Here is a 22,762-nt window from a genome sequence, read left to right as displayed (position 1 = left end):
GACTTTGTTAGTGGCCCGATAGCCCTGTTAAGCTTCACGGTCGTTTCTTTGTTTCTTGTTTTGTTGGCGACATTTTAAATAAAAGGAAAATGTACGCTCACCACGCTGCACCTTGGTCTCCTTCCGACGACGGCCGTGACAGAAATAATCTGTCTGTAAACATTTGTTGGAGAAATTACTTGTGTCTTGCACAAAGTAGATGTCCTAACAAACTTGCCTAAACTATAGTTTGTGAACAAGAAATTTGTGGAGTGGTTGAAAAAAAAGTTTTAATGACTCCGACCTAAGTGTATGTAAACTTCCGACTTCAACTGTACATGCTCGGTCGTTCGCGCGTTATTGTTGTCACGATACCAGAATTTTGACTTCGATACAGATACCAAACATTGAACAATATGTTGAAAAATGGTAGAACAACTGAAATAACAAATAGAATAACTTCTATTCTATATTCATTTATTTTTTATTTTTTATAAAACACCATATCTTGAATATCTACAATTTTCCTTATGCGAAACCATATCTGAGACTCTTAGTTTAGATGTAATTTTATAATTACATCTAAACTGTTTATATTTTTTATTTGATATATATCAGGGTTAATTTGCTCATCTATGGCCATAATATTGGGTCAAATTACATTCATTAGACCTATGATTCACTATTCATTACAGCTAAATCATTTAAGGTGTTAAATTAATCATTTTGTTCCAAAACGACATAAAAAACCCTTTTGAAGCTCATTTCATTGAAATACAATATATTTTACACAGCCTACTACGATTCCCAGAGTGCATTTCAACTCCCAGGGTGCAACGCTCCACCCAGGGTTGGGTCAAAGATTTTAATAACTAACCCTAGGTTGTCACCAGTTACCACAGCCACAAATTCAAAATGAAAACAAAAATGTGCTTTTTGGTTTTAATTTAAGGTTAGGGTTAGGCATAAGGTTAGCAGTGTGGTTATTAAGGTTAGGTTTCAAATCAGATTATAAGAAGATAAATTGTAGAAATTATGACTTTGTGGCTGCGGTAATTAGTGATGACCCAAGGGCTGGCTGGGCTACTGCTAGCAAGCCCAGACAAATGCAAAGTAGTCTAAATATATTGCTGTCATAGCTAAGTTATGAATGCATTTTGAATTACTTTTGGGTTGTAATCATATTATAGTGCTCGCATGAATGTCATGCTGAATATACTGTATGTTCATGCCACTGTCACAAAAACATTATTTGAATTTAGTTGCTAGAAGAATAATGTTAGGCTACAATGCAAATGTCATGTGTAAAATAATTTTTTATGTTATTTTGGAAGTAAATCTCCTTTGCACTGCACACTGCTTTGTAACACCTTTTGCAGAGTTGTTTCAGTGGGCTGGCCCTCATCATCTGCTCTGTAAGCAAAGTATTCCAAAGTTTGCTTCTGGAGACAGTTTTGTCAACAAGCTGCGGGTGTGGAGGTATAATGTTTTGGTTTGAAAAAGCCATGCTGTCTGCATTTTCTCTCTCTCGCTTGCTTCTAAAAAAGTGGCTTGCGCTGTGTCAGTGTAGCCTGGCTAGCTTACTACTTATTGCCCTCTTGAAAAGATTCAGACAAAATACTAGACAGACTCGATCCTCTCAATCCATATCAGATGTGAGACACATTTGACAGAAGTACTGAAAGTAACACAGATTCTTGTACCAAACCATTTTTCACGATCTAGTAAAAGTTTCGGTATAACATATAACACTATCATGTGTACGCACACACACACACGCACAGACACACACAAACCTACACACACACAAGTGTGCATTTGTAATTTGACCAGTTTCTCACAGCAGGAAAATAATCCTGCAGAAACAGGAAATGTGAATTATTATGTTGATTATAATTAATGTACATTTTTGTAGTGGTTGACACATTTTTTTGTTAAGATAAATCTGACATTTTAAAGTGGAAATTACAAACTTCAGAAGCCTTTTTAAACCTCGAATACACTACAATCCTGCTGCGCAGGAAAATTACCTGAGACAACAGAGTGATCAAATTAAGATAGGACATCTGTACCCAATTCAAGTCCATCCCAAGATGGGAAACCCTCATGTGAAGATGTTCGCTCTGTCACCTCTTTGTCAATTAAATGGTGGACATTCTGGTCATTACCAGCCATGAGTAACTGAACTGGAAAAAAGTCCTGTGTGTCTCACCAGGTTCTTGAGCAGGGTCGACAGCTCCTTGGTCAGGGTGGAGAACTTGACGAAGGCTGTTCCCAGATCAGGGTTGTCTCTGCTGATGAAATTGCTGCCAAACTTATCCAGAGCCTGGGCATAGTTCTCCTCATTCTGGACATGGTCTGGGAGAGGGAGACAGAGGGAGACAACCAAGGTTAACATTCGTTTGAATTTGAAATAATGATAACAAGGGTAGTGTTGCTAGGCTTTGCGTCCCAAATTGCTATTCCCTGTATAAAGCACTACTTCAGTAGTGCAGTATATAGAAGGGTCCATAGGGCTCTGGTCAAAGTAGTGCATAGGGAATAGGGTGCCATTTAGGACACAGGCCGGGGACAGGTGATTGTGATCAAGCATGGAAAGGTTGACATTTGCCATTGCATCATCTGGTTCCAAATGCAACAGCTTAGTGTGGTTTCTAATCCCTTTCACAACTTAAATCAGATTGTCATTCTGTAAAGCTCAATATAAAGGGGTAGATCTTTCTAACTGGGTGTGGGTGAATGGGTTGAAGAGGAGCATTGGTAGACCGCCATTTCATTAGGAAAAATGATTGGTGCATGATGCAATGCGGGTAGACTCCCATTCATTGTTATAGGAGTACATCCCCACCAGGATCTGTCACAAACTTTCTATCAGCATGTTAATGTGCAACCAGAGGAAAAAGAACTCTGGACCACCTTTACTCCACACACAGAGACGCATACAAAGCTCTCCCTCGCCCTCTATTTGGCAAATCTGACCATAATTCTATCCTCCTGATTCCTGCTTACAAGCAAAAATTAAAGCAGGAAGCACCAGTGACGAGATCAATAAAAAAGTGGTCAGAGGAAGCAGGTGCTAAGCTACAGGACTGTTTTGCTAGCACAGATTGTCAGGTTTTGGCCAGGACTGTTTGGTTTTGTTCACTAGATGTCCCCCTTGCACCTTTTTTGTACCTTTTGTTTTTCTTGCCCTAATTATTGTTTGCACCTGTAAGTCATTCCCTTGTTAGTATTTAAACCCTGTTGTTCCTTAGTTCCTTGCTCAGTGTTTGTATGTTAGCACCCAGCCCCAGCCTTTGTGAACATTTTTCTCTTGTTGATTTTCCAGAGGTTCTCTGGTTTTGTTCTCGTGTATTTTTGGATTGGTCTTTTGAGGTTTGTTTTTTCCCTTGCTGTTTTTACCACTTTGTGGATTTCTTTTGTATTTTGGAAGATATCTATTTTTTATTAAACCACCATCTCTAGTACTGCTGTGTCTGCCTCATCTTCTGGGTTCTGCCAATTATTAGTGACTGTTTCTCGCACCGGTCCTGACAGAAACACTGAGCCCTTAATATGAACCCAGAGGCAGCCAGTACCCAGGACTTTTTTCCCATGCTGTCCCACCACGAGGGGACTGTCCAACGTCACGAAGCTGCTCTGGTTCAGCAAGAGGCCTTACTGGCTGGACATTCTCAACTTCTGTCGGAGATGATGACTTCCATAAAGCAGATTTCTGATCAACTTTCTCCTGCAACCGCTTCTGCTCCAGTTCATCAGATTCAAGTGCCCGTGGCAGTTAACTTCTTGCAACTATAGGGGTGCTGTTCCGCATTAGCATATTTTGGTCTCCAAATTAAACGCCTATTGCTCAATTCTTGATCGTACAATATGCATATCCTTACTAATATTGGATAGAAAACACTGTCTAGTTTCTAAAACCGTTTTAATTATGTCTGTGGGTGACCCAGAACTCCCTCTACAGCAAAAATCCTGACATGACTTGCGAAGGTCTGAGAATATCCTCTGATCTGGGTTCAGTTTAAAGCCTGTGGATATCCTATGGCTGGAATTGAACTGCACCCGCCTTCCCCTGGATGTCAGTAACCAATGAGAAGTGGAATGGTCTGTCTGCGTAGCTGTCCGAGGTTATAAAGCCGGATGGAACGAGAGTACCTTTCTTTGTCTCGTTCGTCATGGCGCCTGGCAAGAAGTCAGGATGAAATTTTGGAACGCTCAGTTATCGACCAGAGATGTATCCGTCTGTAATTTAATTAAATATAGGTGTAGAACATCATAACGATGTTATTTGAAACCGATTTATATCAGTTTATGCGAGTATAGTGCTATTTTTCTGAATTCCTTTGTATCTAGTTTGAGGATTTGGACATGTGTGTGCGACATAGCTAATGGTAGCAGCTAGTTCCAAAGGTGAAGAGGACGTTTTACAACAAAGCAACTATTCTTTTGAAGAAAAGACACATTGCCAAGATACTGATGGAAGCTCGTCCAAAAGTAGGAACTATTTATGATGTTATTATGTATTTATGTGGAAAAATGTCATAGTGTTTGCGCGCCACTTTTGCAGGCACTGGTCTGGCTGCAGCAACACTATATGTCTAGTAACGTTAATTTAAAAATCTAACATAGCGATTGCATAAGAACTAATTTATCTTCGATTGTTGTCCAACTTATATTTTTTTAGTCAAGTTTATGAATAGTATTTTTATAAAATAGGCGCTAATCCAAAATGGCGGCCGGCCAGAATACATGCAATGTTTGTAGTGATTACATAGTATAACCACGATTTGTGCTGCTAAATATGCACATTTTCGAACAAAAGCTATATGCATTGTGAATATGAGTTACAGGTCTGTCATCTGATGAAGTATATCAAGGTTAGTCAAATTATATATTTTTTGTTGGGTTGTTACGATCGCTAACATTTACAGCTGGTAAATGCGGTTGTGATTCTGGCTATTGTGGTACGCTCATATAATGCTATATTGTGTTCGCTTGTAAAACACTTTGAAATCTGAAATATTCTCTGGATTCACAAGATCTATGTCTGTTGATTGCTGTAGGCTGTCTATTTTTCTGAAGTGTTTTAGGATGTTCTTTTGGTAAATTGACGTCGGTCTCAGTAATTATTCCGCGCTGCTTCCAACGCTATTTCAGATTGCAGCTGCAATGTAGAACTGTGATTTCTACCTGAAATATGCACTTTTTTCTAACAAAACTATCCTATACCATGAATATGTTATCAGCTGTCATCTGAAGAGGTTTTTTCTTGTTAGTGGCTATCAATTCTTAGTTTAGCCGAATTGGTGATAGCACCTGAAGTAGTAAGAAACTGATGGAGTTAGAAAAGTGGTGTATTTTGCTAACGTGTTTAGCTAATAGATTTACATATTTTGTCTTCCCTGTAAAACATTTTAAAAATCTGAAATGTGGCTTTATTCACAAGATCTGTATCTTTCATCTGGTGTCTTGGACTTGTGATTTAATGATATTTAGATGCTTACTATCTACTTGTGAAGCTATGCTAGCTATGCTAATCAGTGTGTGGGGGGGTGGGGTGATCCGGACCGGGTAGAGGCTCGTTAGAGGTTAACCCCCTGGCTGAACCTCGTCTGCCGCCTCCCCAACGCGTTCTCAGGTGATCCGAGTGTTTGTAAGGGGTTTTTCACCCAATGTTCTCTCTCCTTCGAGCGCAACCCTCGTCGTTTCCCACCGACCGTCCAAGATAGCAACATCATCACCCTGCTGTCGGGAAAAAGCCCTAGCCTGGCTACTGCTGTGTGGGATGCCCAAAGTCCCTGCTGTGCCAGCTACTCTACCTTTGCGTGAAGAATTCAAGCGAGTGTTTCAAGGTCCTACCAGCGGTCCTGACTCAGCCAAACAGCTCCTGACTCTCCGCCAAGGTCGGCGCAGCGTGACGGACTATGCCATCCAGTTCCACACGGTGCAGCAGCGAGTGGTGGAACGACGAGGCGCTCACATGGTGCTTTTGAAGGGTCTTTCCGACACCATCCAAGATGAACTGGCCACTCGGGAACCACCAGACAACTCGGAGTCCCTGATCAAGTTGCTTCACGCATAGACCAGCGTCTGAGAGAGAGAGAGCTCAACCGTAGATCTCTCACCCTAGCTCCTATCGTCCCAGCTCCGAGTCTCCACCTTTTATCCTCGCTGACTCCACCGGAACCCATGCAGGTTGACGCATCTCCCAGGCTGAGAGAGACCGCCGGATTGAGGAGCGATGCTGTCTATATTGCGGGCAAACCGGGCCATTTCCTTCCACGTGTCCCGGGCTCCAGGGAAAACGCACTCTCCCGGTGCAGGCCTGGGAGGACTGTAACGGGAGAACATAACCTCCTCCCATCCATCCAACTCCCGCCTGCTCATTCCAGTTACCCTTTCCTTGGGACAACCACGAGCTTCCCCTTCAAGCCTTGGGTAGACTCTGGAGCCGCAGGTAACTTCATGGATGGTGTTCTGGGCGAAGGAAAATGGCGTTCCCTTCTGAACCTCTAAGTGATCCCATAAGGGTTACTACGTTGGATGGAAGCCCTTTGGGATCTGGACTTGTCACTCGTGTCACTACCCCCTTGCGACTTTCAGTTTCCCAACACCAGGAAGTGATGAACTTTCATCTGACCTCGTGTTCCGATTCCCTCTCGTGCCTGGATACCCCTGGCTTCACAGCCATAACCCTCACATCGACTGGTCTGTGGGCACATCAAGCAGTGGTCCTACGTGCCAAAGCCACTTGTATCTTCCCAAGTTCCCCGAGTTCCCCTCCCGAGTCTCTAGAATCCATCGACCTGTCCCGAGTTCCCGAGTGTTACCATGACCTCAAACCGGTATTTAGCAAACAGAGGGCCACCAAACTACCACCCCATAGGACCTTACGATTGCCCCCATCGACCTGTTTCGGGCACCTGCCCTCCCAGGGGTCGGATCTTTTCCCTTCTCCTCCCCGAACGAGCTGCTATGGATTACCTACATCAAGGACTTCTCTGCAGCAGGCCTCATGCGTCCATCCACCTCGCCGGCGGGAGCAGGGTTTTTCTTTGTTGGCCAAAAAAGACAGGGGATTACGTCCTTGCATCGACTACGCGGGACTTTAATGCCATTAACCGTCCGTAACCGCTACCCGCTACCCCTTAATGCGCACAGCCTTTGAGCTGCTCCCAGGAAGCAGTGGTCTTCACTAAGCTTGACCTGCGGAACGCATACCATCTTGTCGGATCAAACCCGTGACGAGTGGAAGACCGCTTTCAACACGCCTTACTGTCACTACGAAAACTTGGTGATGCCCTTCGGCCTGACCAACGCCCCGGCTGTGTTCCAAGCGCTCATAAACGATGTGCTTAGGGATATGCTTAACATTTTCGTGTTTGTTACTTGGATGACATCCTCATCTTTTCGAGCTCCCTTCAAGAACACACTAAGCATGTCAGACAAGTGCTCAAACGCCTTCTAGAAGATGCATTGAAGAATGGAGACACTGCTCGAGGGGGCTTCTCAACCGTTTCAAGTGCTACGGACCACAAAAATCTGGAGTATATCCAGCAGGCGAAGCGGTTGAACTCCCAGACAAGCTCGATGGTCTCTTTTTCTTTCAGCCGATTCCAGTTTATTCTCACCTATAGACCCGGGTCGAAAGAATCTCAAACGACGCCTTGTCACGAATCTACTCTCCTGCCATTCGAGAAGATACTGACATGACTGTCCTTCCGGCCGCTAAGATCGTGGGCTCCGATCTCGTGGCAGTGAGGATACCGTTGAACAAGCCCAAGCCATGCAACCGGGCCCTGGAGGAGGTCCTGCTAATCGGTTGTTTGTTCCCAAGGCACAAGGTCCAAGTCCTTCTGGGGGGCACTCCTCTGCCTCACCTGTCACCCGGGCTAGGTCGCACCTTGGAGTTCATCCAGCGTAAGTTCTGGTGGCCCACCATAAAACAAGACGTTGCCACTTTCGTCAGGCCTGTTTCCGTGTGCTGCCAGGGCAAACTTCTCACCTCCGCCCTCAAGCGACTCCTTCACCCTCTATCTATTCCCCCCGACCCTGGTCCATATCTCATTGGACTTATACTGGCCTTCCTCCGTCCCATGGTAATACTACTATCCTAGTCATCATCGACAGGTTTTCTAAGCGGCCAGATTCGGTTCCCTGACTAAGTTACCTTCTGCCAAGGAAACAGCTGAGTGGTGATACCATGTGTTCCGAGTCTTTGGTATCCCGCAAGATAATGTTTCCGACAGAGGTCTCCCAGTTCTGCCTCACAGGTTTTGGAAGGCATTCTGCCAACTCATAGGGGCCACGGCCAGTTTATCTTCAGGTCCATCCGGAGTCCAACGGCCAAACTGAGAGGATGAATCAGGAGCTGGAAACCACCCTCAGATGTATGGTTTCAACAACCCGTCCACATGGTCATCCTTTCATTGTTTTGCCGAGTACCGCGCACAACACCTTGTGCTCCTCCTCCCATGGTATGTCTCCGCATGAGTGTCAGTTTGGCTATGCTCCGCTATTGTTCCCCGACCAGGAGGCAGAAGTCAGAGTTGCCTTCAGCCTCGAGGTTCATCAGACGCTGTGGCTTACGTGGAAGAAGGCCCGTCTTAATTTCTGCGTTCCTCACAGCAGCAGTACCAGCGACAAGCCAACAGACGTCGCCGTCCCGGTCCTACCCTGTACCCCGGCCAGAGAGTATGGCTCTCAACAAAGACTTACCGCTAAGGGTGGAGTCTCGCAAGCTGTCCCAGAGATTCATCGGTCCCTTTAAGATTGCCAGGAGAGTCAATCCCGTTACTTTTCGCCTGCACTTACCCAGATCCCTTAAAATCAATCCCACATTTCACATTTCTTTTATTAAAAGCTGTTGTTTTTTCTCCCCTTATCCCGGCAGGCAGACCTCCCCTCCGCCCCGTGTCGGCTTATACCGTCCACCGGATACTGGATTCCCGCCGGGTGCAGCGGTCCTGGCAGTATCTGTGGACTGGAAGGCTACGGTCCCGAGAGCGCTCCTGGGTTCCTGCCAAGGACATTACTGGACCCTGACCTCATTCGTCAGTTCAGGGTCCTCCACCCTGAGAAGGCTGATAGGAACGTCAGGAGCCGTTCCTAGGGGGGGGTTCTGTCAGGTTTTGGCCAGGACTGTTTGGTTTTGTTCACTAGATGTCCCCCTTGCACCTTTTTTGTACCTTTTGTTTTTCTTGCCCTAATTATTGTTTGCACCTGTAAGTCATTCCCTTGTTAGTATTTAAACCCTGTGTGTTCCTTAGTTCTTGCTCAGTGTTTGTATGTTAGCACCCAGCCCCAGCCTTTGTGAACATTTTTCTCTTGTTGGATTTTCCAGAGGTTCTCTGGTTTTGTTCTCGTGTATTTTTGGATTGGTCTTTTGAGGTTTGTTTTTTCCCTTGCTGTTTTTACCACTTTGTGGATTTTCTTTGTATTTTGGAATAATCTATTTTTTTAAAACCACCATCTCTAGTACTGCTGTGTCTGCCTCATCTTCTGGTTCTGCCAATTATTAGTGACTGTTTCTCGCACCGGGTCCTGACACAGATTATGTTCCGGGATTCCTCCGATGGCATTTGAGGAGTACACCACATCCGTTATTGGCTTCATCAATAAGTGCATCGATGACGTTGTCCCCACAGTGACCGTACGTACATACCCCKACCAGAAGCCATGGATTACAGGCAGCATCCGCACTGAGCTAAAGGCTTGAGCTGCCGCTTACAAGGAGCAGGACTCTGAACCCTGAAGCTTATAAGAAATCCCGCTATGCCCTCCGACGAACCATCAAACAGGCAAAGCATCAATACAAGACTAAGATCGAATTGTACTACACCGCCTTTGACGTACTACACAGCCGAGAGCTGCCCAGTGACACGAGTCTACCAGACGAGCTAAACTACTTCTATGCTTGCTACGAGGCAAATAACACTGAAACATGCATGAGAGCACCAGCTGTTCAGGAAGACTGTGATCACGCTCTCCACAGCCGATGTAAGTAAGACCTTTATACATGTCAACATTCACAAGGCCGCAGGGCCAGACGGATTACCAGGACGTGTACTCCAAGCATGCACTGACCAACTGGCAAGTGTCTTCATTGACATTTTGAACCTCTCCCTGTCCGACTCTGTAATACCAACATGTTTTAAGCAGACCACCATAGTCCCTGTGCCCAAGAACACTATGGTAACCTGCCTAAACGACTACCGACCCATAGCACTCACGTCTGTAGCCATGAAGTGCTTTGAAAGGCTGGGCATGGCTCACATCAGCACCATCATCCCAGAAACCCTAGACCCACTCCAATTTGCATACCGCCCCAACAGATCCACAGATGATGCAATCTCTATTGCACTCCACACTGCCCTTTCCAACCTGGACAAAAGTAACACCTATGTGAGAGTGCTATTCATTGACTACAGCTCAGCGTTCAACACCATAGTGCCCTCAAAGCTCATCAATAAGCTAAGGACACTGGGACTAAACACCTCCCTTTGCAACTGGATCCTGGACTTTCTGACAGGCCGCCCCCAGGTGGTAAGGGTAGGTAACAACACAGCCGACACGCTGATCCTCAACACAGGGGCCCCTCAGGGGTACGTGCTCAGTCCCCTCCTGTACTCCCTGTTCACTCATGACTGCACGGCCAGGCACAACTCCAACACCATCATTCAATTTGACGATGACACAACAGTGGTAGTAGGCCTGATCACCGACAACGATGAGACGGCCTTTTGGTAGAAGGTCAGAGACCTGGCCATGTGCCAGGACAACAACCTCTSCCTCAATGTGATCAAGACAAAGGAGATGATTGTGGACTACAGGAAAAAGAGGACCGAGCACGCCCCCATTCTCATCGACGTGGCTGCAGTGGAGCAGGTTGAGAGCTTCAAGTTCCTTGGTGTCCACATCACCAACAAACTAACATGGTCCAAGCATACCAAGACAGTCGTGAAGAAGGCACGACAAAACCTATTCCCCCTCAGGAGACTGAAAAGATTTGGCATGGGTCCTCAGATCCTCAAAAGTTTCTACAGCTGCACCATCGAGAGCAACCTGACTGGTTGTATCACTGCCTGTTATGGCAACTGCTCGGCCTCTGACAGCAAGGCACTACAGAGGGTAATGCGAACGGCCCAGTACATCACTGGGGCCAAGCTTCCTGCCATCCAGGACCTCTATACCAGGCGGTGTCAGAGGAAGGCCCTAAAAATTGTCAAAGACTCCAGCCACCCTAGTCATAGACTGTTCTCCCTGCTACCGCACGGCATGCGGTATCGGAGCACCAAGTCTAGGTCCAAGATGCTTCTAAACAGCTTCTACCCCCAAACCATAAGACTCCAGAACATCTAGTCAAATGGCTACTCAGACTATTTGCAGGGCTGTATATGGGATTGAACTGTATCCAAAACCAGACAGGATACCTGAGTGGGGCCAGGTCAGAAAGGTTCTAGAAACCCCCTCTTCAAGGCACTAACAACCTAAAACTGACTATGTGAAGAAAAGGTTGAAACTCTGAAATATTTGGTTTCATAAGAGGGCATAATTACTCACCCAGACCAGTCTATATAGAGATCATCCCTTTTCAATGTCTTCCACAAGCGCAACCCTCTGGTTAATGAGCCTAGAAAACTGACAGAGAGCTTTCCCTCACCTTGGCCTGAGCTGTAGATGGCCTTGACTGATTTCTTCACCTTCTGCAGCGCAGTCCTGTCCTGATCCAAAGCCTGTAAACACAGAACGAGAGAGAGAGAGAGAGAGAGAGAGAGAGAGAGAGAGAGAGAGAGAGAGAGAGAGAGAGAGAGAGAAGAGAGAGAGAGAGAGAGAGAGAGAGAGAGAGAGAGAAGAGAGAGAGGAGAAGAGAGAGAGAGAGAGAGAGAGAGAGAGAGAAGAGAGAGAGAGAGAGAGAGAGAGAGAGAGAGAGAGAGAGAGAGAGAGAGAGAGAGAGAGAGAGAGAGAGAGAGAGAGAGAGAGAGAGAGAGAGAGAAGAGAGAGAGAGAGAGAGAGAGGAGAGAGAGAGAGAGAGGATTGGTAAGGATTTACAATAGCATCACAGACTGAACTTTGTAACCAAAACACAACACAATTGTTATACTGTAAATTATAGTCATTTCAGAGAATGAAGCTAACCCTCTGAACACTATGAGATTTTTACAGTGCTGGCATAAAAACTGGCATAACAATTTATCAAATGCTCAAAAAGCACCACATGACCTGAAATATGGCGTATCAACATTCCAAATGAAATTCCAAACTGTTTGTTATATAAGGGTTCCATACAGTAGCATCATTAGGACAGTAGTGCCCGAGGTAGAGCAGCTGTGTCTTATAATGCCTCTCTTCTCCATGCTTCTCTGTTTCGCAAAGAGCAAGACCATGGCGCTTCTTGCTATTCTACTAGTCCTGCTATTCTGTTGGTGTTTTAAAAATCTATACATCTCACAAAGCTGAGATAGCATTGAAAACACACTAGGGCTGTCCCCGACTTAGATATATATTGGTCGACAAAGCTCTCTTTCGACCAATCGATTGGTCGTATTTTTTATGTGTATATTTCCATATATAGACACATGCTATGTGTTTTAATTCAATCAACTATATGCACTGCACTTGTCTGATGCTTTAAGCAAACTTTTTGAGGAAATAATTAAGACACACAAAGAACTAGAGTCCGACCGCAATTGATTTGATTGGCTCAGACTTGCTGCGCTGTGTTAAAAAAAAGACAGCGATTGACTGTGTGCCTAGATTCTGTTGTCTCTCTCTCCTTCCTCCCTGCTGCAGCGACCACCACAGAACATCAGCAGTGTGTATCGCGCTGTCCATGTTGCTGAAACTGCAACATAATTACAGCCATTTCTGATTGAAAAGTTGTTACCGAAACCCTTAATTTGTTTAGGAAAAACATTCTCTATTCCCTTGCTCTCTTTACGTGACAATAAGGCCTGACCTATAACATATCATAATCACATGAATAAATTGGTTATAACAAACTCTGAACACCGTAACACATGTGACAGCAAAATGGATGCAGAGGACGAACAAATAAACTCGAAACGGGGGAATGTTTACTGGTTGCCCAGGAGGTAAAGGGGATGTCAGATGTAGGAAAAAGTGAGTGTGGAATAGTGGAATAAATGTAACTAGTTGTGGGGAAATATTGAGATCAAGAAAAAGAAGGTATGAAGCCAGCGCTGCATGCATATTATGTGTACCAAACAGGTGCTGTTAGATTACAATATCCTTTTTCTGACCGTTTGGAACAAAGTAAACAACACAAAATAAATGATAAGTGTACCAGAGTCTGTTGAAACGTTTTGGCCTATTCATTGTTTAAGCTAATCATTCAATGTTTGCTTTGTTATTTTATTTTAAAACGCTTGATTGCATTTCACATCATGAATGACTTGTATACTGTGTGATGATATGAACAAATAAATTATTATTAAAAAGAATATAGAATATTAAAAATTCTATATAAGAATTGAAATACAGGCCTAAGTAAATTACGGTATTAAGACTAAACAGGATGCGCTCTTACAGGGGCTTGCAAAAATATTCACTCCKCTTGGCATTTTTCCTATTTTGTTGCCTTACAACCTGGAATTAAAATGGATTTTTGGGGGGTTTGTATCATTTGATTTACACAACATGCCTACCACTTTAAAGATGCTAAATATTTTTTGTGTGACGACCCTCCCACTCTGTCTGCCATATTCTTTCTCTTTCCTCTTGTTTTCCTTATTAGGATGTCGGCGGGAGGAGCTGGGAGGGTCGTCAGCGACATGGGACACACCTGGGCCCGGGATAAATACACCTCTTCCCCATTCCTTGAAGAGACTCTCTCCATGCAGACACACTGATAGAGTTTGGATGTGGCATTTTTGTGGCTGTTTTGTTTGTTTGCTTTGGCACCTTTCAACACCCCTCATTATCATATTTATGCACGAAAACACTCACTTACACTACTGATTACTGCCTACACACCATTGTTAATTGTATTTAGTTTACTTCAGTTAATAAATATATTTTGTTATTCCTTATCTCCATGTTGTCTCCCTTTTTGTTACGAACTTCAAGCTGGTTCGTGACACAAGAAATAAGACAAAAAACAGAACTTGAGCATGCATAACTATTCACCCCCCAAAGTCAATACTTTGTAGAGCCACCTTTTGCAGCAATTACAGCTGCAAGTCTCTTGGGTATGTCTCTAAAAGCTTGGCACATCTAGCAACTGGGATTTTTGTCCATTCTTCAAGGCAAAACTGCTCCAGCTCCTTCAAGTTGGATGGGTTCCGCTGGTGTACAGCAATCTTTAAGTCATACCACAGATTCTCAATTGGATTGAGGTCTGGGTTTTGACTAGGCCATTCCAAGACATGTAAATGTTTCCGCTTAAACCACTCAAGTGTTGCTTTAGCAGTATGCTTAGGGTCATTGTCCTGCTGGAAGGCAAACCTCTGTCCCAGTCTCAAATCTCTGGAAGACAAACAGGTTTCCCTCAAGAATTTCCCTGTATTTAGCGCCATCCATCATTCCTTCAATTCTGCCCAGTTTCCCAGTCCCTGCCAATGAAAAACATCCCCACAGTTCTCGGGGTGATAAGAGGCGTTGGGTTTGCGCCAAACATAGCGTTTTCCTTGATGTCCAAAAAGCTCCATTTAAAAAAAGTATATGTTTGGGGAGTCTCCCACATGCCTTTTGGCGAACACCGAACGTGTTTGCTTATTTTTTCTGGACACTCTTCCGTAAAGCCCAGCTCTGTGGAGTGTACGGCTTAAAGTGGTCCTATGAACAGATACTCCAATCTCCGCTGTGGAGCTTTGCAGCTCCTTCAGGGTTATCTTTGGTCTCTTTGTTGCCTCTCTGATTAATGCCCTCCTTGCCTGGTCTGTGAGTTTTGGTGGGTGGCCCTCTCTTGGCAGGTTTGTTGTGGTGCCATATTCTTTAAAAAATTGTAATAATGGATTTAATGGTGCTCCGTGGGATGTTCAAAGTTTCGGATATTTTTTATAACCAACCCTGATCTGTACTTCTCCACAACTTTGTCCCTGACCTGTTTGGAGAGCTCCTTGGTCTTCGTGGTGCCGCTTGCTTGGTGGTGCCCCTTGCTTAGTGGTGTTGCACACTCTGGGGCCTTTCAGAACAGGTGTATATATACTGAGATCATGTGACACTTAGATTGCACACAGGTGGACTTTATTTAGCTAATTATGTAACTTCTGAAGGTAATTGGTTGCACCAGATCTTATTTAGGGGCTTCATAGCAAAGGGTGTGAATACATATACAGACAATTAAGGTAAGGGCTGTTTTCTCGTCTCCTAGCTCTGCTGCTGCCTCCGCCACATTGTTCTCAACACCAATATGCTGGTTAACTTTTCCATTATGCACATAGCAACATGGTCAAGGAAAAGGCGCCAATTCAACAGCGCACTGATGTGTTTCAGAACCACGGACAGCGACTGTTATCCAAAGCAGGAGAAAGCGCGTTTGTTTAAAATTAATATAATTTTGATTTGTGTTGCACAATTGTTCTTGCATAATATAACCATATACAATTTCAGTAGCACGTCTTAGAGTGATGGACTGTGCCATCCCCACAGCCTCCACAATGGATCAGTCCACTCAGACAGGAGCCAATCAGACAGGTGTCTTGTACACCATGATTTGTTCTTGTTATCCATTTTTTGCTACTGCTCGACCAAAGAAATCTAAGTCAACCAACATACTATCGACCAAACCAGTCGACTAAATGGGGCCAGCCCTAAAAACACACACACACTGACTACTACACTAACACGCACACAGTATCTGTCCAAGTTCACTGTCTAAATGGTGATAAAATACTGGATAACTCTAACAAGATCTGTCATACCTACAGTAATGAAGTCTCTAGCACTCATTTACAAGGCCATATTTCCTTGATTATGATCTGTACTGTGATTGAATCAAAGGCAGATGTTTGTTTACTAAAGTAGTGCACTACTTTTGACCAGAGCCCTATGGGCCCTGGTCAAAAGTAGGGCACTATAAAGGAAATAGGGTGCCATTTGGGACGCAACCCGGCGATGCCGACCTCCAGATCCTCTCACCGCACAGAGCGTGCAATTAGGAGAACGCTGATGTCATGCTTTTATCGCCGCTGGGGGCAGAGCAACTCTGCATACTCTGTTCTTCGCTCACAGCACTACCAACGCCTACTTGGAAATGCGCTTGTTTTCAAAATCTCTGTCCTCTGTGGAAGGGTAGAATGTCTGCGCAGATCGAAGGTTTCGCTTTTGTGTTTTTCAATGCAGGGTTTTCTGTACCATTCGCCACAGAGCCAGATTACATGACTGTGAGGTTTGATGTGCCAAAACAAATGTTCAGGTTAAGAGGATTTGATAGTATCACAAACAGTACACACACACACACACACACACACACACACACACACACATAAACACACACACGCACGCTTATGGAGATGATAAACACCAACATAAATACATGAAAGTGGGCTCCGCTGGTCACAGGGGAGGCACCCTACAACGTCGGTCGAGCTAATTAAATTTCACGATGCAATTAAGGCCCAGTCTCGGTTGTCCCCTGGACCGTTTTACGTCGCTCTTACACAATTTATGGCTGCAGTAGTGTATGGCCCCGGGGCCCTCAGTGCCCTTACTCCCATTGCACTGTGCTTTGATCTCTCTCTCTCTAACGCAGGAGCACGACCTGGCGCTAGTGTATGTACCGTTACCTAGTAGCCTACATACAAATACTGACATACTGTATATGATCCTTCAGTGTGGTCCTATCTAGACTAGAATGTTCTGTGTATTCACAGAGAAGGCAACTTTGTTGAGAGTGTGGTTGGTATAATCAACACCCTTTTCATAAATATTAGGCTATATTCTAGAACAAATTGCTTTGGCTTTAGCAGGAAGCTGTATTGTCTACATCTTAGCAAACATGTTTATCTCTAGTCTATACTTGCTTAGTGAAATACCAAATCATCATAATATGATGAGAATATAGCCTACTGTAGACCAAGGACACAGACAAGGTCATAGGCATCATGGTGGACCCCCTGACACCCTAATCCATGAATGATTATTCAGAGAGGCAGTAGACTGAGATGAATTCTCCAGAGGGAACAAAGGCAATGCATGCAGCAGCAGCAGGAAGACTGCCTCTCTAATGGTGCCCATGTTACAGGGCAAGAGAGCGAGAGAGCGAGAGAGCGAGAGAGCGAGAGAGAGAGGAGCAGCTGGCACCCCCGTCAAAGGTCACCCATAATCCTCTCTGTGTCTGAGTTGCGGTAATTAAATATTCTGCTTTGATATGAACATGCTTTTACATTAGTAGGAAACATGTTACGTCGACTTGACATTACAGGGGCAGGGATATATGTGTTGTGTACCCAGGGTCCTTGCGACRGCAGGAGTAGGGTTTTTAGAGGCCGTTGTCCTACTGTAGCACAAGCTTCCGTTTTTTTTCTCACAGAGCAAACCACCATTGAGGCCATTTTTAATTGACGATGAAGCGACAGACAGTGTGTGACAACCGTATAGATTTCAGTTACGACTGAACAAGGTCAATTGCCAATGGCATTACTGCCATTCAAAATCGCTAGGCATACATAATTATCACAGAAAGCACAGTAAAGACTTTGGGGTGGGTTCAGGAAAATTCCCACTCATTCCAATCTGTCGTGGAAACACTTTTTTAGGTTTACTGTAATATACGCAAGCAAGTGCTACCTTCAAATCAATGAGGAGAAACACTAGATGTGTAGGAGGGAGGGGAATTTGGCTTTGAGCATTCAGCTCAGTCTCCAAGGGCCAAAATAATTCACTGGAACACAGCTCACTTGGCTAACAGTCCTCCGCACCCTCTGGCAACCAGTAAGAACGCATCTCAGCTCAAGCAAGAATGCCCTCGCAAAGCCTGCAAACTATTCAATATAGTCAATTCTTTGTTCTGATCGACCAACAGCCAATGTTCAGCTCTGACACAATCCAGTGTGATTGGTGGGTGGGCCAATGACTCAAAACAAGAGTTGAGGGGATAGAGATGTTTCATACCTAATATTCTGAAAGGGAACCTAGCCCACAGTATATGGCAGTGTGTTGATTCCCCTGTGAAACGTCTACCACCATGAAAGTATTGTGATGGCAGCTGGTCATTGTGGCTGTGCGTGATGGGAGACGGGAAGGTAGAGAAGCTACAGCTTCAACACTTCCTGGGGTGTGTCCCAAATGGCCCCCTACTCCCTATATAGTGCACTACTTTTGATTAGTGCTGTGCTGATCAAAAGTAGTGCACTACAAGTAATGCCATTTGGAATGCAGATCTGAAGTTCCTGCCCCAGGTCTTATCCTCCCAGTGCAGAGCAGACCTGGCATTTCCCCTCCAGCCCTCCTTCCATAGGAAACAGGAAGCAACAGGCCTGACTGTCACTGAGCAGCAGCGACCTCCTGGTTGGTCTTTCTCTTAGTTATAACACCATGGTATTTCACTGGCAACTTATGGTAAATCGCGTTTTGCGGATAAGTCATAGATCACAGTTACAGAAGTGTTCTCTAAATTCATTTCTCTACTGTGAAATTTGTGGATGGCAAATTTCTCTGTCAATTGGTACTCACTCAGTTCATAACTTTGTCACTCGGTTCATAACAAGATCAGTCACACGTACAGACAGACAGTAATGCGGTTGCCACAGAGATGTGAATGCACTGTCTCGCACATCAGCAAGTTTCTCTAGTCTAACCATTCTGTCTATCTGTCTGTCCATCTGACATTAGTGGGCTGACACTCATGATGACGCAGTGCCTTGTAGTCATGGTGACGCAGTGCCTTGTAGTGAGTTCAAGGCCCAACACCATATGAGTCCTGGTATCACAATGTCCCCCTTAGTTTAAGAAGACTCGTTTGTAACTAAGAGCTTCACTGTCGGCCATGCATTAAAGACCAAAATTGGTTCAAGAAAATTGTGATAAACAAAAATATATACCAGTTTTATTTAAGGAACAAAAAAATTGACAGCTGTGCTATAGATTGCAAAATAGTTGGGAAGAGATTTTCGCTGTACCGATTCCATGGCACATGGTTTATGAATTGACATGCAAAACGGCGGATTCAAAACTTCAATTTAAATTATTATACAAAATTCTTTCAACTAATATAATTGTATATATATGGGGGATACAGCCTTCCCAGCACTACAGATTTTGCTGCGAGGTAGCAGAGTCATTAGATCATTTATTTTGGTACTGTCCATATGTAGCTCGTTTTTGGTCACAGGTCCAGGAATGGCTGAAGAATCGCAACATTTACATGGAGCTAGCTAACACTGCAATAAAGGGAGATTTGAAAAAGTCATAGTCAATCGATCAATAATATAATAATTATTTCAGCAACAGAAATGCAGAAATCATTTACAATCTGTAGAAACTATGATAATAGAAAGGTTCAGAACTTTTGTGAAACATCACAGCACAGTTGACAAATATATGGCAAATAGAAATCCAAAATGGATGGTGTTAAGAGACAGATGGGAGGGGTTGACTGGAGCTGAAGGGTGGGACTAATAACAAGATAACTAATGTAAAATATACTGTGTCCGTAAAATGTATATAGGTTCAGAACTTTTGTGAAACAGCACAGTTAAAAATATATGGCAAATAGAAATCAAAACTGGATGGTCTTCAGAGATGGAAGGGAGGGGTTGATGGTAGCTGAAGGATGGGATTAAAAACAAACAAAAGATAACTATATAATATATATACAGCGCATTCGGAAAGATATTCAAACCCCTTCCCCTTTTCCATATTTTGTTACGTTACAGCCTTATTCTAAAATGGGTGGGGAAAAAATGTCACTGATCTATTTACACACAATACCCCATAATGACATAGCAAAAACAGGTTTTTAGACGTTTCTGCTAATTTAATACAAATAAAAACCTAAAATACCTTATTTACACAAGGATTCAGACCCTTTGCTTTGAGACTCAAAATTGAGCTCAGGTGAATCCTGTTTCCATTGATCATCCTTTAGATGTTTCTACAACTTGATTGGAGTCCACCTGTGGTAAATTACATTGATTGGACATTATTTGGAAATGCACACACCTGTCTATATAAGGTCCCACAGTTGACAGTGCATGTCAGAGCAAAAACCAAGCCATGGGGTCGAAGGAATTGTCCATATAGCTCCGAGACGAGGCACAGATCTGTGGAAGGGTACCAAAAAATGTCTGCAGCATTAAAGGTCCCCAAGAACACAGTAGCCTCCATCATTCTTAAATGGAAGAAGCTTGGAAACACCAAGACTCTTCCTAGACCTGGCCGCCCAGGCAAACTGAGCAATCGGGGGAGAAGGACCTTGGTCAGGTATTTTGGTATTTGGTATTTTATTAGGATCCCCATCAGCTGTTGCAAAAGCAGCAGCTACTCTTCCTGGGGTCCACACAAAACATGAAACATAATACAGAATGACATAATACAGAACATCATTAGACAAGAACAGCTCAAGGACAGAACTACATACATTTTTAAAAAGGCACACATAGCCTACATATCAATGCACACATAAACTATCTAGGTCAAATAGGGGAGAGGCGTTGTGCCGCGAGGTGTTGCTCTATCTGTTTTTTGAAACCAGATTTGCTGTTTATTTGAGCAATATGAGATGGAAGGAAGTCCCATGCAATAAGGGCTCTATATAATACCGTATGCTTTATTGAATTTGTTCTTGATTTGGGGACTATGAAAAGACCCCTAGTGGCATGTCTGGTGGGTAAGTGTGTGTGTCAGAGCTGTGTGTAAGTTGACTATGCAAACAATTTGGGATTTTCAACACATTAATGTTTCTTATGATGTTCCATACCCAGGGACGTCACCAAGAACCCGATGGTCACTCTGACAGAGCTCCAGAGTTCCTCTGCGGAGATGTGAGAACATTCCAGAAGGACAACCATGTCCACCAATCAGGCCTTTACGGTAGAGTGGCCAGACGGAAGCCACTCCTCAGTAAAAGGCACATGACAGCCAGCTTGGAGTTTGCAAAAAGGCACCTAAAGTACTCTCAGACCATGAGAAACAAGATTCTCTGGCCTGATGAAACAAGATTGAACTCTTTGGCCTGAATGCCAAGCGTCAGGTCTGGAGGAAACCTGGCACCATCCCTATGGTGAAGCATGGTGGTGGAAGCATCATGCTTTGGGGATGTTTTTCAGCGGCAGGGACTGGGAGACTAGACAGTATCGAGGGAAAGATAAACGGAGCAAAGTACAGCGAGATCCTTGATGAAAACCTGCTCCAGAGTGCTCAGGACCTCAGACTGGGGCGAAGGTTCACCTTCTTAAAGGGCAAGGATCCTAAGCACACAGCCATGACAATGCAGGAGTGGCTTTGGGACAAATCTCTGAATGTCCTTGAGTGGCCCAGCCAGAGCCCGGACTTGAACCCAATCGAACATCTCTGGAGAGACCTGAAAACAGCTGTGCAGCGACAATCCCCATCCAACTTGACAGAGCTTGAGAGGATGTGCAGAGAAGAATTGGAGAAACTCCCCAAATAAAGGTGTGCCAAGCTTGTAGCGTCATACCCAAAAAGACCATAGGCTGAAATCACTGCCAAAGGTGCTTCAACAAAGTACTGAATAAAAGGTCTGAATACTTATGTAAATGTGATATTTCAGTAAAAATATATCTATAAATTTGCAACAAATAAAGCTTTGTCATTATGGGGTATRGTGTGAAGATTGATGAAAAAACGATTTAATACATTTTAGAATAAGGCTGTAACGTAAGAAAACGTGTAAAAGGTCAAGGGGTCGGAATACTTTCCGAATGCACTGTATATATAAAAAATATATATGTGGGATTGGAAATGATGCAGACAATTACATTGATGGAAGCTATAATCTATCTGCAACGTTAAAATAAAATAATAAAAAATATAGGGCCTACATTCTGTTATTTTGTTTTTGTAAGCCATTTAATAAACTATAAAGGACTAATCAAATCAAACTTTATTTGTCATATGCGCCAGAATACATTGTAGACCTTACCGTGAAATGCTTACTTACAAGCCCTTAACCAACAGTGCAGCAGTTCAAGAAGATTTAAGAAAATATTTACCAAATAAACTAAAGTAAAAAAATATATAAAAAGTAACACAATAAAATAACAATTACGAGGCTATATACAGGTGGTACCGGTACCGAGTCAGTGTGCGGGGGTACAGGTTGGTTGAGGTAATTTGTACATGTAGGTAGGAGTGAAATGACTACGCATAGATAATAAACAGCGAGTAGCAGCAGTGTACAAAACCAATGGGGTGGGGTCAATGTAAATTGTCCTGTGGCCATTTGATTAATTGTTCAGCAGTCTTATGGCTTGGGGGTAGAAGCTGTTGAGGAGCCTTCGGTCCTAGACTTGGCGCTCCGGTACTGCTTGCTGTGCAGTAGCAGAGAAAACAGTCTATGACTTGGGTGATTGGAGTCTCTGACAATTTTTTGGTATTTCCTTTGACACTGGTCCTGGATGGCAGGAAGCTTGGCCCCAGTGATGTACTGGGCCGTACGCACTACCCTCTGTTGCGCCTTACGGTCAGATGCCGAGCAGTTGCCATWTCAGGCGGTGATGCAACCGGTCAGGATGCTCTCGATGGAGTAGCTGTAGAACTTTTTGAGGATCTGGGGAGGGAAAAGGTTTTGTCGTGCCCTCTTCATGGCTATCTTGGTGTGTTTGGACCATGATAGTTTGTTGGTGATGTGGACACCAAG

The 22,762-nt window shown here is 44.0% G+C and overlaps 1 protein-coding gene across 8 annotated transcripts in view; it reads right to left on the bottom strand.

Annotated features, from left to right (window-relative positions):
• asap1b (ArfGAP with SH3 domain, ankyrin repeat and PH domain 1b) overlaps positions 1-22,762 on the bottom strand; it is a 219,849-nt gene that overhangs the window by 180,082 nt on the left and 17,005 nt on the right. For all 8 annotated transcript variants that reach the window (XM_070435405.1, XM_070435411.1, XM_070435413.1 and 5 more), the window contains exons 4-5: positions 11,642-11,714; positions 2,192-2,337 (exon numbers count right to left, since the gene is read on the bottom strand). In XM_070435405.1, coding sequence (XP_070291506.1) covers positions 2,192-2,337; positions 11,642-11,714 — 219 coding nt within the window. The remainder of the gene's footprint in view (positions 1-2,191; positions 2,338-11,641; positions 11,715-22,762) is intronic.

The sequence above is a fragment of the Salvelinus sp. IW2-2015 genome, linkage group LG27 (assembly GCF_002910315.2).
Source record: "Salvelinus sp. IW2-2015 linkage group LG27, ASM291031v2, whole genome shotgun sequence".
NCBI lineage: Eukaryota > Metazoa > Chordata > Actinopteri > Salmoniformes > Salmonidae > Salvelinus > Salvelinus sp. IW2-2015.
This window is presented reverse-complemented; position numbering and strand designations above follow the sequence as displayed.